This window comes from Colius striatus, chromosome Z (assembly GCF_028858725.1).
Source record: "Colius striatus isolate bColStr4 chromosome Z, bColStr4.1.hap1, whole genome shotgun sequence".
Taxonomy (NCBI): Eukaryota; Metazoa; Chordata; class Aves; order Coliiformes; family Coliidae; genus Colius; species Colius striatus.
The window spans coordinates 22,442,515-22,458,722 of NC_084790.1; the positions used below are offsets into that span (position 1 = coordinate 22,442,515).

The 16,208-nt window shown below is 41.1% G+C and overlaps 1 protein-coding gene across 1 annotated transcript in view; it reads right to left on the reverse strand.

The window, feature by feature from the left end:
* Nucleotides 1-5,682: 5,682 nt before the first annotated feature.
* Nucleotides 5,683-16,208, reverse strand: part of MCCC2 (methylcrotonyl-CoA carboxylase subunit 2) — a 42,136-nt gene continuing 31,610 nt past the window's right edge. Inside the window, exons 15-17 of the mRNA XM_062018809.1 lie at nt 15,414-15,528; nt 14,074-14,159; nt 5,683-5,822 (exon numbers count right to left, since the gene is read on the reverse strand). Of these exons, the coding sequence (XP_061874793.1) occupies nt 5,705-5,822; nt 14,074-14,159; nt 15,414-15,528 (319 nt within the window). The 3' untranslated portion in view covers nt 5,683-5,704. The remainder of the gene's footprint in view (nt 5,823-14,073; nt 14,160-15,413; nt 15,529-16,208) is intronic.

The following is a 16,208-nucleotide window of genomic DNA, read 5'->3' on the forward strand; positions in this document are numbered from 1 at the left end:
CCCGCCCCGCTGTGCGTCAGCGCCCCCCGCTGCCGCCCCACCCGGCTCCGCTCGCCGCGGCCCGGCACGCCTCGCCCCAGCTCCCGGTCGCCCGAGCTGTCGGCAGCAGCCGTCTGCTCTGAGGAAAGCGTCCGAGTGGGTGGGCACGAACAGCGGAGTGGTTTCAGAGGGAGGGAAACGCGGCCTCCTCGCCCGGCCGCATGCCCCGTGTCTGGTCCACGGTGAAGGGTCAGGTCGCCCCCGTGTTGTGCGAAAAGGGTGGGAGGCTCCTCACTCGCCCACGGGGGTCGGGAAGAGGAGGGAAGTGGAAGCCATTGGGCGGCCAGAGAGGCGAGCGGAGATTGAGCCATCAGGGAGACCAGGTTTGGAAGCTAACAGAGGACTCTGAGAAGAGGGAAAATTAGTAGCCGGCAGACTAAGGAAAGCACAGTGCGATGGAAGGAAAAGTCAGGATGAGAGGAGGGTGACATCTGAGGGGAGCCAACTCCTAAAGGAGTCAGGGAGGAGGGAAGGATACAGATGGGATACAACCACCTGATGAAGATGGGATGCTCAAATAAGGACAGGTGGGGCTGCCAACAAGGTGGGAGGTAAGAGGGAGCGAGCTAAGAAGCAGCATCGAAAGGCCCAAGGTAAAAGTAATTGCTGGGACTTGGCGCAGAACTGTAAGAGATGGTGCTTGAGGCCAAATACCATATTGCTGAGCATGTACTCAGTGAGTACCATCCATCCTGTGTGAAAGAAGGCCCCTGACTTTGGAACACAGAAAAAGCAAAGCTACTCAAAAGAGACACGGCATCAGTGCACTCATCTCCATTCAGACCTTCGTGCTGATGCCTGGCTCTGCAAGCTCAACAGCCCCGTATTCGTCAGCACCATGGCCAAAAAGCTCCCTGGCCAGCCCAAACCTATCCAAGGCTCACGGTCATGGTGAGGGCAACAGGAAAACATGCAAGACGAGGGGCTGTGCTTAGCTCTCTCCACATTCACGCCTCTGGGCTAAAGCTGCCGCAAAACACGGGGGAGCTGAGCACCAGCTTTGCTGACAGAAGACGTTTGGCCTTGTAGGATCAGAGCTGTGGGGACAAGGAGGCAACAAGGCTTAACTTCCAGGAGGCTTAACTCCCAGGTCTGCAGTAGCATGAGGATGTTCCCGCTCTTCGGCCAGTAGCAACAGGAGCCGGCCTGTGTCTCCCTAGGTGGCGGATCATCCGGAGAAGGACAAAATCTGGAAAACCTAATTAACTCTGCCTGCTGGTTGGTTGTAGAGGTGGCAGGAAAGGCAAAGCAATGCAATAATAATTCTTTTAAAAAGTTGTTTAGAGAAAATTAAACAGGGACCTATTTTCCCAAACAGGAAGGCAGTGTTTAAGTGGACCAGGAGGAGTGTGGCTTAGCAAGCAATTTTCAGCAGCACCATTTTAAGCAATAGAAAGGTTCCCATCTCTCTATCGTGTTGTCTCCAGATCTGCGTGTTCACTTCTTGTTGTTACTTCCTCCCACATGCTTCTATTGATCATCACACTCAGCAAAGGTCTCCTTTGTAACTGCTATTCAGAGTAGAGATCCTCTGCATGTTTGCACGAATCCTCCAGTCTCCTTTTGCCACAGGGAAGGTTAAGATGTCAGACATCAGGCTCATGGTGAACCACTCACAGCCAATCCCACATCCCAGGCAAGAGCAAAAATGCAGCTATGTGAAGCACTGGAAATGATGAGCTTGCTGAAACAAAGTTTCTTTGAGCAGAAAAGTAACTGGGACTAAAGAAAACACAACACTTCACGTGGAAAGGAAAATAATGGCCTGTTCACATTTGAAAGCAGTGTCTGTGAAGCCTGACCAAAAAAATCAAGCCGTCTTTTATAGCATGAGGGTTACTCGTGCAGTGTTGAAAACACCACAGGAGACGCATGGAAAACTGCTGGTTTCTTTCTCACTCACACTTTCAGTAAAAATCTGGATTTGTCAGTTCTCCCAGTACAACTATTACAAACTTCTGTTTCCAAAAGTCATTGTATCTGCCTGGCTGCAGACACGCACAGACCTGGATGTTTCTGTGTCTGTGTGTAACTGTCTGTATTACACTGTCTCTGCAACTGTCAGTGTCCCCTGCTCCCTACTCAGATGTTCTTGTAGACTTTGTCTTCAGCACTCGGGTGTTAAAAAAGATGTAGGATGCAGGACAGCTGGATATTAAACGAGTGCCAGCAGCTGCCATGGCAAGGACCAGGACAGGGTCAAGGTATAAAACCGCAGAATCACTGTTTACACCTAGAAAAACTCAGGTGCTTTTTGACAGCATCGGTAGCCAGTCATAAGACAACTGGCTATGACATTAGGGGAGTCTGTGGCACTACAGAGCTCCACTCCAGATGATCTACACAAAATGCCACCAAACCTCAGAGATAGAAAGCTCTGTAGCAGTGCGTAAACTCCAGCTTCTCAAAGTTAAACTTATTTTTCCCCATACGGATGTTACTGCAGATGAGGTACAAACAGGTCACAGCCAATGTGCACTAACATCTGTATATCAAAGGGGTAATTTTTGAAGTTGTCCGTGGTATATGCTTTTCATAATCACACTCTTCCATCACGATCGATTAATAGAATGTACTTCTAAAAGCAGGAAAGCAGCAGTGTCAAAATAACAGAGTATCCATTGAGCAGTTCTGATGCATTTATGTGTTCCAGTACTTGGCTTAATATAGACAGAGAGTTGGACGGATTTTATGACTACTAGGCCATAGAGATTAGTGTTTGTTCAAGTGTTCTACCAAATCAGAGCCATGAAAGTAGACATCTGGCTTTAAGTGGATACTTTAAAGCTTTGATCTAAAGCAGTGGGCTTTTATAAATGCTTGTTGACTTGCCTTAATTTATAAACTTCAGTTTATTTTTTTAAAAAAGTTAATATACCATCATTGGTTTTCTGAATCAAGACATTTCTTTGTCAGAAATCTGGAACAGCGGGGAAAATCTAAGATAAATCAGGGTTAAATAAATTAATAAATCTAAGATAAATAAGAGTCCAGAGGCATGGCTGAATGATAACCTCTGCTTCAGCAGGACATATCAATTTATCTTGATGAGTAAGAGATTGGAAAAATGCCATCTAAATAAAAGATAGGTTCTCATAAGAACAGCCCATACACAAATACCAACACAAACACTGAAGCTACAAACTCCTCATTAAATTACTCCCAAAGCGGGTGGGGCACCCAGAGGCTTCTCAGAAACTACATATACAGCTTTTCCATTTCTGCAGGCAGAGCTACAGCCGAGACTGGGTACCAGCCACGTTTCAGCCTTGAAGCAGCAAGCATGCAAGCCTCACAGTGTGTCCCGTAGGCTCTGCCCTTGATGATTGTTATACAATCTGGTACCAATTTTGGTTTGTGACCAAACTGTAGCTGCCGGTGTTTCCCAGCACCTTCCTAGTTGCCACGATAATACAAAGGAAAATAGCAACGGGTTGTTTTTTATGATCCATCCTGAATTCATCACCTCAGCCCAGTCAATCTGAATAGGACCCTTGGTTATTGCAACATTCCTTAGAGACATGACGAGCAGTTCAGCCCACCTCATTAACTGCTTTCCACTTGCTTCTACAGAAGCATTTGAAAACACCCTCAAATTCACAGTATCAGCCCCTTAAAATAACTCAAATATTGACCTCTCTCAAGCACATCCAGGCAGGAGGGAAGTCTGCCGCTGCAAAGAGCTATCACCAAGGCAAGACCAAATGGGAGCAGACAGGCCCTCTGGAAGCCTAACAGCATTCACTTTGAGGCCCCAGTCCACCTCAGCTTCTGTGCTTGATATGGCAAACCCATTTCCCTTATTCCTCAACTTCCATCTGAAAAAAGTGTCATCCTAAGGATCATCCTTCCCAGCACGTAGAGATTAACGGTTGTGAGCTGCTCCAATACTACAGAGAATAGGTGACACAGACTAGAGGTGGGTATAGGGCAAGTCTCGGAATTGTCACCCACTGTTCTTACATTGCCTCTGCCATCAGGAGTCTTACAGCCTTGCGCTGTGGCAGCTACCTTTTACTTATGTTTCTTTAACATTTCCTTTCATTAATGATCCTAAAAGATCCTATTGATAGAGCAGTGGTGATGGGAAGTGAGAACAGCAATGAGGGTGGAGTCCACATTGAATAAAACCACAAGAATCAGTGGCACAAAAAAAGAGCTCTGTGCCTAGTTGCCATTTACTGCAGTATTTAAAACTGTTACTCTCTGCTAAACATATTTAATACACTAAGAACATGCACTTGAGCACAACAGTGAGATTACACATGTGCAGACTTACAGAAGTAATCTTTCTAGTGGTGCAGAACACATCAGGCTTTGGATAGATTTCTTTTTGGTAAAATGAGAGAAAGTGCTATGTAAAGACATACCAGAGATTCCTCAGCTCAGCATGTATGTCTATATCCTACGTCAAAAATCCCCATTGCCAACAATTATGTAATTTTCACTTTTGTATCTGCCTGAAAAACAACTGAGAGGGCTACTGGCAAGCTAGCAGACCTTCCTACCCCCTCCTGAGTCCAAGGGGAAATCCTATCCCAGTGTAGGAAGACTACAACTAGCAGGTTATTCAGGGTGATTTACTCCTATATCACTCTTCTTCGCACAGGCTGGCTGGGGTAGGACCTCCATCTATATAGAGTAACTCTTCTTGGACTTGATTCAAGAATGTTTCTGCCAATGCTTATCCAGGCACCTGCAGGGCAAAGAGCGATAAAATCACCCTCCTCATCCCAGCTAGCACAACATTTGCCTCTTTATCCTAGGGACACTACGTGCCAAGCACTTGGTTTCTACACGGTGCAATACTTTTAGAGAGAACAAATTAAGGACACTGAATTCTTGAAAAACACCACAATGGATCAAACTACAATAAATAAGTAAGATGAACCAAAGCACTCCATCATCAAAACTGCCCTAAACTCAGTGGGACTGAGGCATGTACCTTGGGTGAAGCATCGATCCATGTCAAGAGAATGCTCTGTCTTTGTGAAACTAAAATTGCCAGAAGGATCACAAAGCAATATCTTGAAACTCTTTTGCAGCCAAGCCCCGACCTCAGAAATGCTTGGAGCAACCTGCAGCTCCCAGATTACCAGCATATGCTCCCCAGCTTTTTCAGAAAACACTATGCAGCCATCAGGTTCTCTTGTTGTTTTGACTTCAGGGAACTGCACAGAAGAGCTATGGTTTTTGCATGAAAGCCAGAGAAATGCCAAAATGCCAACAACTGCATGAAATCTTCTATTTCATGCTGTGTTAATTCCCTGGCTGCCCTTGCAGTACTTTTCTTTTGCAAAAGTTATTTACTGGCAAACGTGGATTCTTCCTTTTGCTGAAATGGAAAAAGGTATTTTGCATTTATAGGAGACATGCAAAAAGAAGGAAAAGAAACAAAGGAGCTGATAAGCACCAAATATGTAGCTGTTTTTGCAGATTTATTTCTGTAAGGGATAGTATCCATGTTTTCTTGTCAAGCTGCAGTTCATGCATGCAATGCAGTCTTACACAAGCACTGTGACCTCCAGTGAACGTAACTACCATATTTCCATTAAAAATAGCATTGTACAAATCTTTATTTTTTAATACTTCAACATTGTAGCTGATTTGCTCTCCAGCCCCAATTAAAATACACAAAGGTAATTCTGATAGCATGAGTTTAATTTTACATCCTGAAAACCCCAAATTCTGTCTTCTTCGTAGGTGCATTTAATGCTGCGCTGAGACTGAGGCCCAAAACCAGTCTTGTGTCAGCTGGATCAATAATTCCGTCATCCCACAATCTAGGGAAAAAAAAAAGAAATCTAAAGCTAGTAAAGGAAATAATTAACATGTATCACAGGTAGATTTTCAAGCAGATGAAACTGGACACAGTTACACTATAAGCGTGGACTAAAGTGCTAAAACATACTTGAAGTCATGGAGTTAATCCATCTTAGCCATCAATGTAATAGACTGGTGTGCATTACTCACAGATTTGTCTTCTATATAACAGGGTACACTTTCATAGAATCATAGAATGGTAGGATTGGAAGGGACCTTTAGAGATCATCTAGTCCAACCCCCCTGCAGAAGCAGGTCAGCCCAGATCAGGTCACATAGGAACATGTCCAGGCGGGTCTTGAATACCTCCAAGGAAAGAGACTCCACAACCCCTCTGGGCAGCCTGTGCCAGGGTGAAATAGTTTTTTCTTATATTTAATAGTTTTTTCTTATATTGGAACTTTTTGTGTTGCAGCTTTATCTCATTACCCCTTGTCCTGTTGCTAGCTGCAACAGAAAAAAGAGATGTCCCAACCTCCCGATACCCACCCTTTACATATCTGTAAATGTTAATAAGATCCCTCCTGCCTTCTCTTTTCTAGACTAAACAGCCCCGGTTCCCACAGCCTTTCCTCGTATGAAAGATGTTCATTTTGGATAAATGAATAACGGCAGCTCTGCATATTTTAAGTGAGATGCTTCATACTTATTTTTAGTGTGAAGTCATCAGCTTAGAGAGAACCTCTTTAGTTTTTAAATGACCTTTCGTCAATGACTTATTTCTTCTATTAAGAACGCCGGTATTTTAAGGATTATGTCACATCATTATTTAAGTTACTCATGTTAGTTCAGCTGCCAGGTGAGGATAATACAACTATTTACTCTTTCGTTATTGAAAGAGACAGAGTGGATTTAAAGTATTCCCAGCATTTGTTGTATTTACTTTTTCTGAAGCCCAGTTATAATCAACAATAATAACCCCTCTTAACCCTCCGCTGAAGACAAATCATGAATGAGCCATTACCAAATTCTTAAGCCCCCAAAATCACAAACATCTGTAACTAGTCTGACATTATAAAAAGATTACAGTATTTGTGGCATCACTTCTCAATGACAGCTCCACACTACCCAAAACAAAATCCCTGCCAAAACCTCTACCATGCCACAAAACTGTAAACACTGTATAACTACTAACACTCCAGCAAGACATTTAAGCAAGATGGAACATTGCTCATTGCAACCCAGTTTTGTTTAAATAGGTGTGGATTTTAGTCAGGGTCTGCAAAACACAGGCACAGTATCTTTGGTTAAGACAGTGATGCTCCTCCATCCCATTATTCCCTAGAGAGATCTATTTCACATTCTTTTTTGAAGTTACTTCAGTATTGGCTGATATTTTATTATTTGTCCACAAAAAAATTAAAAATACAAGAAAAAGTAATGAATAGGGAGCCAGGACTGACTCTACCAAGAGAAAGGATAGCCATTCTTTTCTAACTGAAGTTTCTAGCAACAAATTTCCTGTGGTTTGAATATTAAGTGAAAAAAAAAATCTATTAGACGGGGAATGATACATTTTGCATTCTTATCTCAATACTAAATGTGGCAATCTTGCTCCCAAATGAGAGTCACTGCAAACTGTACATAAATACATGGTGAAAAGCTCAAGACAGCAGTAGACACTTCTGAGTGTCATCTTTGCTTTATTTTGACATTTGCTGTGAAAATAACATTCATTACATCAGATAAAAATATTAAAGAGACTGACACTGCATACTTTTTATTTTACAACAACTACATGTATCTATCCTAGGATGCACAAAATGGAGTTATAATAAAAACACCTGTAACAAGATGAGGCAAGAAGGTTCAGACTTAGCTTAGAGGCCTGTTCTCCTACTAGCAGTGAGAGGAAAACAAAAAGAGAACCATCTCAGAAAGAATGTTCTGCTATAAATATATCTTGTCATGCTGCAGCTCCCCGAGTAGAGGAGACTGTTACCCTAAATGGGGTACATGAGCACAGTGGAAATAAAAAAAGTGAAAAAAGGGTTTGAAGAAGGGAAGACTTTGCTGTTAATTGGGCAAAATTATGCTCTTGCTTTTTTTGGAACTGAAAATAAAAGCTGGATTAAATAAATTTTACACCACAGTAGCCGTGACACTTCATGGCCTGGCTTACAGGTCCCAACCAACATGGAAAGGAATCTATCAAAAAAATAACTTCTTTCAAGGGGAAAAAATTGCTATAAACCCAAACTACAAATATAAGGAAAGTGTAGTGCTATCTAATCTGTTCTCCTTTTAGGATTCTCAGTATCTTCCATCTAGTGGACTGGTAAGCCAGGCACTGGAATATTTAAGTCCCATGTTAGCATCTGCATGGATGTGGTATTAAAAGCAAATTCTGTTGAAAAAGACACACAAGAATTGTCTGTATCCTATTCTGGATAAAGTGCATAGTATAAGCTCTTGCACTCTGCTTCTGTGGGTAACTCCTTTCCTAACTGTAGTTTTACATTGTAGGTAATAACCCACTACAGTATTTTGGTATATTTTAACAATACTCCATTCAAAAGAGACTTGGAGTTAACTGCCACTTACCATCCATAAAGATAAATTAGAAGCTTTTTTGTTTAAAACAACCAAAGGATCAAGTAAAACTGGGTTTTCCTGAGATTTACTGGAGTTGTTTGAATTCTTTTGTTGTCTTGTGGTTCCTCCCTGCACCCTCCCTGCCCCCCCCAGATAGTGGTCATACCTATTCATATAATCTCACATGACAGGATGGCCAAGATAGAATTTCCTACACTTGCAACACCATGAGGTATGCATGAACAAAGTTTACTGCTTATGCTTTTTGTCCCTTCCTCTTTTATTTTACATCTTGATTTAGGTTTGATGGATATAGTTAGATTAATCTGCAGAAGTGATAGAGAAGATCCCTAATTGTAGTGAAAAGAAACAGAATCCCTTTGCTTTCTTAGCACTGTGAATAAAACAAATGTAAGAACAATCTCAAATACAGTAACTTCTATTTTTAAGCCAATTATGTTTGTTTGACTGCTACAGGTTTGTTTGCTCAGCAGACCAGCTGTTTCAAAGAATATTTGCAATTAAGCTTTTTTTATTTATTAAATACATTGAAACTCAATGAAGAAATTAATATTTCTTAAATGCACTTATCTAACGGCCTGGGGAGGGCAGGGATAAACTGAAACAACAAGAGTCACCCAGCTTAACGTGGCACCTGCCAAGTTGCAGGTAGTCATTTTGACTACCACTGTAATAAACACTTCTGAACATTAAGAATACTTTAAGGCAGATTTCGTTTTTTTATAACACCACAATTAACTCGGGTTGACAACCACAACAATTTTATCTTGCATGGAAGTCAAACTGCTTTCATATGGTCACCTGTGGCTTCTGCTTCTCTTTTGTTTAAAGAAAACGACATTCTCAACTGGGATGTAACATTAATAATTAAACTATCTATTAAAACACCAACTAGAACATGAGTCACATCTACAGTCATAAAAGATTTGTAATAGAGACACTGTGAGTAAAAGAAATTAAGTGCTCGAAAGTAAAATGCTCATATAATTTGTTAAGATGCAAACTGCTACAATCCTTTTAGGAACCTGTAAGTAGATTAATGTAATTCATTAAAAAGAGTGCTGCCTAATGACTGCTGTTAATTAAGACTGCTCACTCTGAAAGGTTCTAATAATTGATTAAAGTTTGATTAAAAAATACAACTGTGGGGAACAGTACTGGCATCCGGTACATTTATAAAGTTATAATTTATAAGCAAAATTATCTAAGCACGGTAAACAGGAAAATTTACTTGTATCTTAGGGCCATTATTTTCCTTTCCTCTCATTATTACTGCTAAAAGCTTGATTCAAAGCCCAATGAAGTCAACTGGAAGGGTCACGTCTCCATGAACACTAAGGGTGAGGCAGGCTGGTCTCGTGTTATCATGAGGAGAGGGCAAGAGGGCCTCAGGAGCAGCCGCCATCCTTCTTCCCTCTCCATAATGCAAAGCTCTCTGGTGGAGCTTCCTGGTTGGTCATTTTGGTGGAGTTACCTAGTTAGCATCTGACAAAACCAAAGCTGCTGAGATTCAGTTTTGATTCAGTACCCTTATTGGGTTGACCATCAACTGGTTTTTTTTTTGGCCACACTTGGGGCCAGACAGGAAACATCCTTTAACAGCAAAGGTTACTTCTCCCTGACCTACATCAAGTGCTTGCTGGCCAGCAGCTGCTGATGTTGGGTGACAAATGCACTGGCTCCAGGGTGCAAGGTGGCTAAATCCCTCTGTCAGGTACATTATCTGCTGCAAAGACTGTAATTCTACTTCATCTCATTATTTCTGTTTGGACAGCCTTCACCACAGTAACAAAAACTACTGGTCTGAGGTCTTGCTTAGGAATTAGCAGTAAGTGAAGTGACAAGCCACACATTTGATAATATTGGCAAGAAAGTATGAAATCAAGGCAGAAAATATACAAATGCCTACTGATATACCCAATTATCTCTAACAAGACAGCAGAGAGCAATTAAGAACTCCTAGACAATGCAGACTGTACCTTCATGGATTGAAGAGAGAAAAACCAGCCTGGACTGTTTTGACCTGAGCTAGTCACATATTGTTCTCATAAGCATTCTTCCCTAAACAGGGACATTTCACTTTCATTGATTTTAGCCAGAAGAATCTCAGTGGGATTTCAGCTCTGACATCTGACTTCATGTTTCAGCTGGGCTTATTAGCTTGAGCCCATGAACCCAACCCTTGCAAGCCAGACCCACACCAGCTTTCAGACAGCTCACACTTGTGTGCAATAACTTCCCCTTCAAAGCCATAAGCACAGTAGGAACTACCCTGCTTTTTTAAATGGAGGACAGAACACCCAACATTAAGAGTAGTCTTAAACCCTAGGCTAGGCAAATGCACAGTATTTACTGAGGTGCCTTTCGGATTTGTAACCTAACATCACATAATGTCCAGATATTCTGGAAACATAAAGTGGTAAAAGTTGCTCAGCAGAGTGCACAAAGCCAGTGCCAAATACTCAAGTTTCAAGTCTAAAAATCTCTGGACTTCAAAATTCTAATCTTAATCTTACATGCAAAACTACTTTCTTACAGATTACTAACATACTGTTGTAAATATTGACAATGGTCTGTTGGTCTTTGGTAAAAGACAAGCTTTTAAATTGCTAATATAACAAATACATCAAATGTTAAATAAATCCCATTATTTTCAATCATCAGTATGCAGACTATGACTGTGTTTATGGTGAGCATATTCTAAAAAAGCAAATGAAAAAAAATCAAACCATCCATCTTCCCCTCCATGGTAAGGATTAATTTTAAGTCCAGACAGTTTGATTCATTTTTTAAATGTTATTATATCAGTGAGAAAATCTTCTCCTTAAAATCCAGTTATAAAAGAAAACAATATGTGTTTTCATTTTTCCTGCTTGCCTAAGGGAACAAGGTTTTGTGACACATATACTAGGCTTTACCTTTAAGAAGTATTGAAAGAGAGAGCACAAAAGTTTTAAAAGCTGACACCATCTCCCAATTTCAGGGAAACCCTATTAAATTTAAATTGATTGAAGAGATTAAAAACAATAATCAAAACCAATGTACTACCAGAAAGTCTGTGTCATTAACATTTCAGGGTTTCACAAAAGTATTCCCATTGATTATATGCAAAATCCACAATAAACTGTAACTTATAAGCAGTGGAGGTTGGAGACATGCATAAAACTTCAAAAACATGAGAATATGGCTCTCTGCAGAACTACTGCATAGACCTCTGCCAGAAGCACAGACCAAACAGCGAGGAAACTAAAATCTTCCCTAAATCTAGGACCCAGTGCTATACAACTGCACCACTGAAATCTGCCTAGACAACACCACAGACCCTGTGCTACATATCCTATTGAGATCACTTATTCCATCACAGCACCAGCCAGGGTAAAATGGCAAGAGCTTCCCTTTGACAAAGGCACCTCCTTGATTAAACTTTAAAATGAGTAAGTTCCTTCCACTATCCTAATGGAAAACAGGATAAAACCAAACATTAATTTTACATCTTCCTTCAAATCATGCTAAACAATTCATAAAGGAACTCATTGATGCTCTGCTGATGCTTTGCTGCTGCATCAAATTTGTCATACATGAGATAGGGCAAAAAGGATCCCAGGCATATCTATGACACTGACAGAGTATCTTGCACTCACCTGTTCACATAATTTCTGCCCACGATTCCCACATCAAAATTTATCATATCTCAATCACTCTGTACACTGTTTCCAAACGTCTCAGCTTGCAGGTACAAAAACCATCAGTAATTCTAATTTGGCTATTCGAAAGCATAAGTACAGCATATACCACACCTGAGTACGATTGATATTCTTTCTGCAAAATGAGAAGAGGCACATAGAGGCACAGTAAAGCGCTGTTATAATGCTACCTTCTACCATCATTAGCAGCTGAGAGCCTGTGGAGACTTAGCTTTTGGATAGCACAAGCAGAAGATGGAGTAACATTAGGGTAGACAGCACGCAACTAATGTTGAGTAACCGTCAGAGGCCAAGAAAGCCTCCAAGCTACTTCCAGAGGTAACACTCCAGGATGCCACCTTGCTTCATTAGCCTAACTAGTTCTTAGCCATTTACTAATACTCCATCAACCTGAGCACAAAACGCTGCAAAGGACTTCTCAGAAAATATGAATATGTTGCACGCATCAGCTAATCCTCTATCCAAACTGCTGTCATACAATTGTCACGGTCTGGCAAGGAGCCGCTTTTGCTTGGTAACAGGGGGAGCGGGTTGCAGTGAAGACCTGGTAAAAAGTTTGCGGACTCTCCCCCGGCGCCTGGGTTCACACCCACCTCCGGCCCAGCTGGGCCAATCTGGCGCCTCTGCCATCACTATTTAGGGATGGGAATTTGAAGTGCTGGAGAGGAGGTGTTAAGAGTGATACAAGACAAAGGCAACCACACAGATCCCTCAGTCAGAGAAGGAGGAAGGAAGGAGGAGCACCAGACCAGGAGACCCCTCTGGCAAGAACACAGGCTGTACCCCTGCAACCCATGCAGGGCCATGGCATTACGGAGAGCCACCAGCAGCTCCGTGTGAGTGAGCCCGGACAGGCGAGAGAGACTGTGTGAGGAGGCAGCCATGGCCCAGGCCATGCTGGAGAGCCTGCGGGCTGCAGAGCAGACACACGTGAGAGGAAGAGAGGAGCTGCAGCCTTTGGGATGAACACATGTTGGAGCAGCCCGTGCAGGGCTACCATGTGTGAGGGACCCCACGGACTTGCAGGGAAGACTGGTGGAGAGCCCACCTGTCCTGAGGAGAGACAAACTGCAGAAACCATCAGGAATAGACTGACTGAAACCCCCATTCCCTGCCCCCCTGGGCTGTTCAGTGGAGGGGAGGAGAGAAAGACACCGGGATCAGGGATCTGAGCCTGGGAAGAGGGGAGGAGTGGGGAGGTGGTCTTAAAGGGCTGGTTGTACTCTTCATTGTTGTGCTACTCTGTGTTTTTTTGTGTTGGTTGTGTTTTGGGGGTTTATGGTTTTGCTTTAGTTGGTGTTGGATTAAATTATTTTCTGTTTTCTTCCCCAGGCCATGTAGCCTGGTCTGTTTTGTCCTGCACCTTAAGTGGCAATTAAGCCCTCCCTGCCCTTTGGCAATTCTCAGGTTAATTGTGGTCTTTTGTCCCCTGATGGGCCTAAACCATGATACCAATAGTCACCTACTGGGATCACAACCTGATGCTTGCAAATGGCTTCACAACTTTGTCAAACTTCTGCTTTACTACCGGCCCTCTTCTACTTGCAGAATCCCACTAAAATGAATTCTGATAGATGTGCAGCTACTCATTACACTGTTCAACACGCTTTAGAAAGGTCACCATGTATTATACTGGGGAGAATAATATAAAACTTATCCAGAATAAACATACACAGAGTATAAACTCCACGCTACTATATCATTACCTACAGAACAAGCAGGATAATTCCTGTAAGTGCATGCCTTCTTCTGAAACAGTATGTACTATGAAGTCTGAGAGACAAGGCAGATAAAATACTGAAATGAAGCTCTTTGTGTTTTACTCTTTGACATGAAACACAACCTTTGTTCCAGATTGCTCTGACCTGCTGTTCTTGAAGACCGAGATTTAGACATTACTGTTATATCCTGTGACATCTGTTAAGTTTTAGAGAAGTAATTTAAACATTACCTTGCACTGGAATAGTAAGGATTTCCTTCTTCCTCAAATCTCCTAATGATTGGCTCCTTCAAAGCTGCTTCATCTGCCTCAGATAACTAAGAAACAAGCAAATAAACAAACACAGATACTCGCTAACGTTTTCTTTCACAATGGCAACAGAGCTTTATATGCTGCATCATATGCTTGAAGAAACTGCCTAAATTATCTCTCCAAAGTTTTTCTCTTTTTTTGCACACAATTACTAATTTAGCACATTTGTCAGCAAAATTACTATAGCACTTTTCAAAATGGGATGGAAGGGAAAAGGAGAGTAAAATAAACTTAACTGATATTAAGAATAAATGGGGACTGGCATCTGAAAAAAATCACTGAAGCTACTCTACTGAATAAACCCTGTTGTGAATTGCTTTTGCCAAGATTTTTTAATAAAACAAATCTGTGCTATTTCAACACTGGGTTTTTTCTGTGATTCAGAGTGGTCAGCACTATAGTTCGTAAAATTTTCAAATTTCTAAAACATTTTACTCACATGACCTACAATTATTTTCCCAAAATTCTTTTTATGTATCATCCTGTCAATAGGGATTTAGAAAATTAAGACAAAGAGAGGGGTGAGGGTGAAAGTATTCTATCCACAGAAAGCCCAAGCAAAATGTAAAGATCTGTTGAGATAATATGTACATATCACTTTAATATTCTTAATATTACTCATGATGAATACAAGCAATTTTAACACATTACAAGAACATCACTTCCTATGTGACCAAGGCACCAGTATAAACATTCAACTTAAAAATACAACAAAGTGTACAGAAATCTAGAAAAGATTACTAAACAAAATACCACTGCTTTCCAATTGAAGCTTTGAAATGAGTCAAAACCTTCTCCAAATCTCTACAGACCTCTGCTTTTGTAAGTCTTATAATTTTTAGTCAATGAATAATATGAAGATCAGCTTTCCATAGAACCATCTACTTCAAAAATAGTTGGGAAGACACTTTGTTCTAACATATTCCTCCTTATACTCCCAAATCAGGGAAGATCCCTGGCTGCTCACCTTGGGCAGAACTAATAATCTGGTGCACAAAATACAGAAGGATGATGACATGAGAAATACTCCTCTTTCTAAGCAAAGACAAGAAATGTTATGAATGATCTGCACATTTAGAAGATGTACAGAATAATATTTCACAAATGCCTCATGTTTGTTAATGCAGTAGGTGGCACCAGGAGAATGACAGTTCATTGGTGTCTCACTCTGTAACGTCTTTTCCTAACTTATAAAAGAGAGCAGATCCAGTGAAAAGTGTAAAAGATAATAGTATTACTGCAAATGAAAAAAGATATACCTGTTTTCCCTCCCTTGCTTTTTGGTCCTTAGCTATTGTAGCTAGAACAGTTGCAGCTTGCTCCCCTCCCATCACTGATATGCGAGCATTTGGCCACACATAAAGAAATCTTGGACTGAAAAAATACAAATGAAATATTAAAGTAAGACATCATTTCCTAATAAAGAACTAATTCTCACTCAGCTAAGAACTAATTTTTATGCACAATCTTACAATGTATATTTTTTAAAGAATGCAAATTAATGTACTTCAGTGCTTGCAGCATCCTGTTTGAAAATGCAGAAATTCTGTTAATTTCCTACATTCAAGCACCTTAAGTCTTTCTTGAGTCTCTCCATCTCGCCTCCATCCTCCAGGAATTTTTCTCTTTAGAAAATCACCAACAAGTTCAATAGCATGAAGCATCTTGAAAAATTAAAAAACCCCAACCATTTATATGAATCATGTCCAAAGGGATAAAAAAAGAAAAAGTCCTTTGGATTTCTGCAAACATTACTCATAGAGCCAGGCTGGTCACTGTAATCCAAATGCAGAATAACAGATCAGCCCTCACTGCCTAATGCTTGTTTAGACCTGTGTAATTTTTCCTCCAAGAGCTAAAGTGGGAGAAAAGCACATCAGCATGTTTACATGTTAGAAGATCTCCTACGTCACCTAATTCAAGGCTAATCATGAACCTATCAGTCTCTATAGGTTTGTCAGGTTGTTATTTACCTGCTATTTACTCAGGTTGTTATGACCTATTCACTGAGAACTATTTTGTTTTCCAAACAGTACAACTTCTTCAAGAGTTTA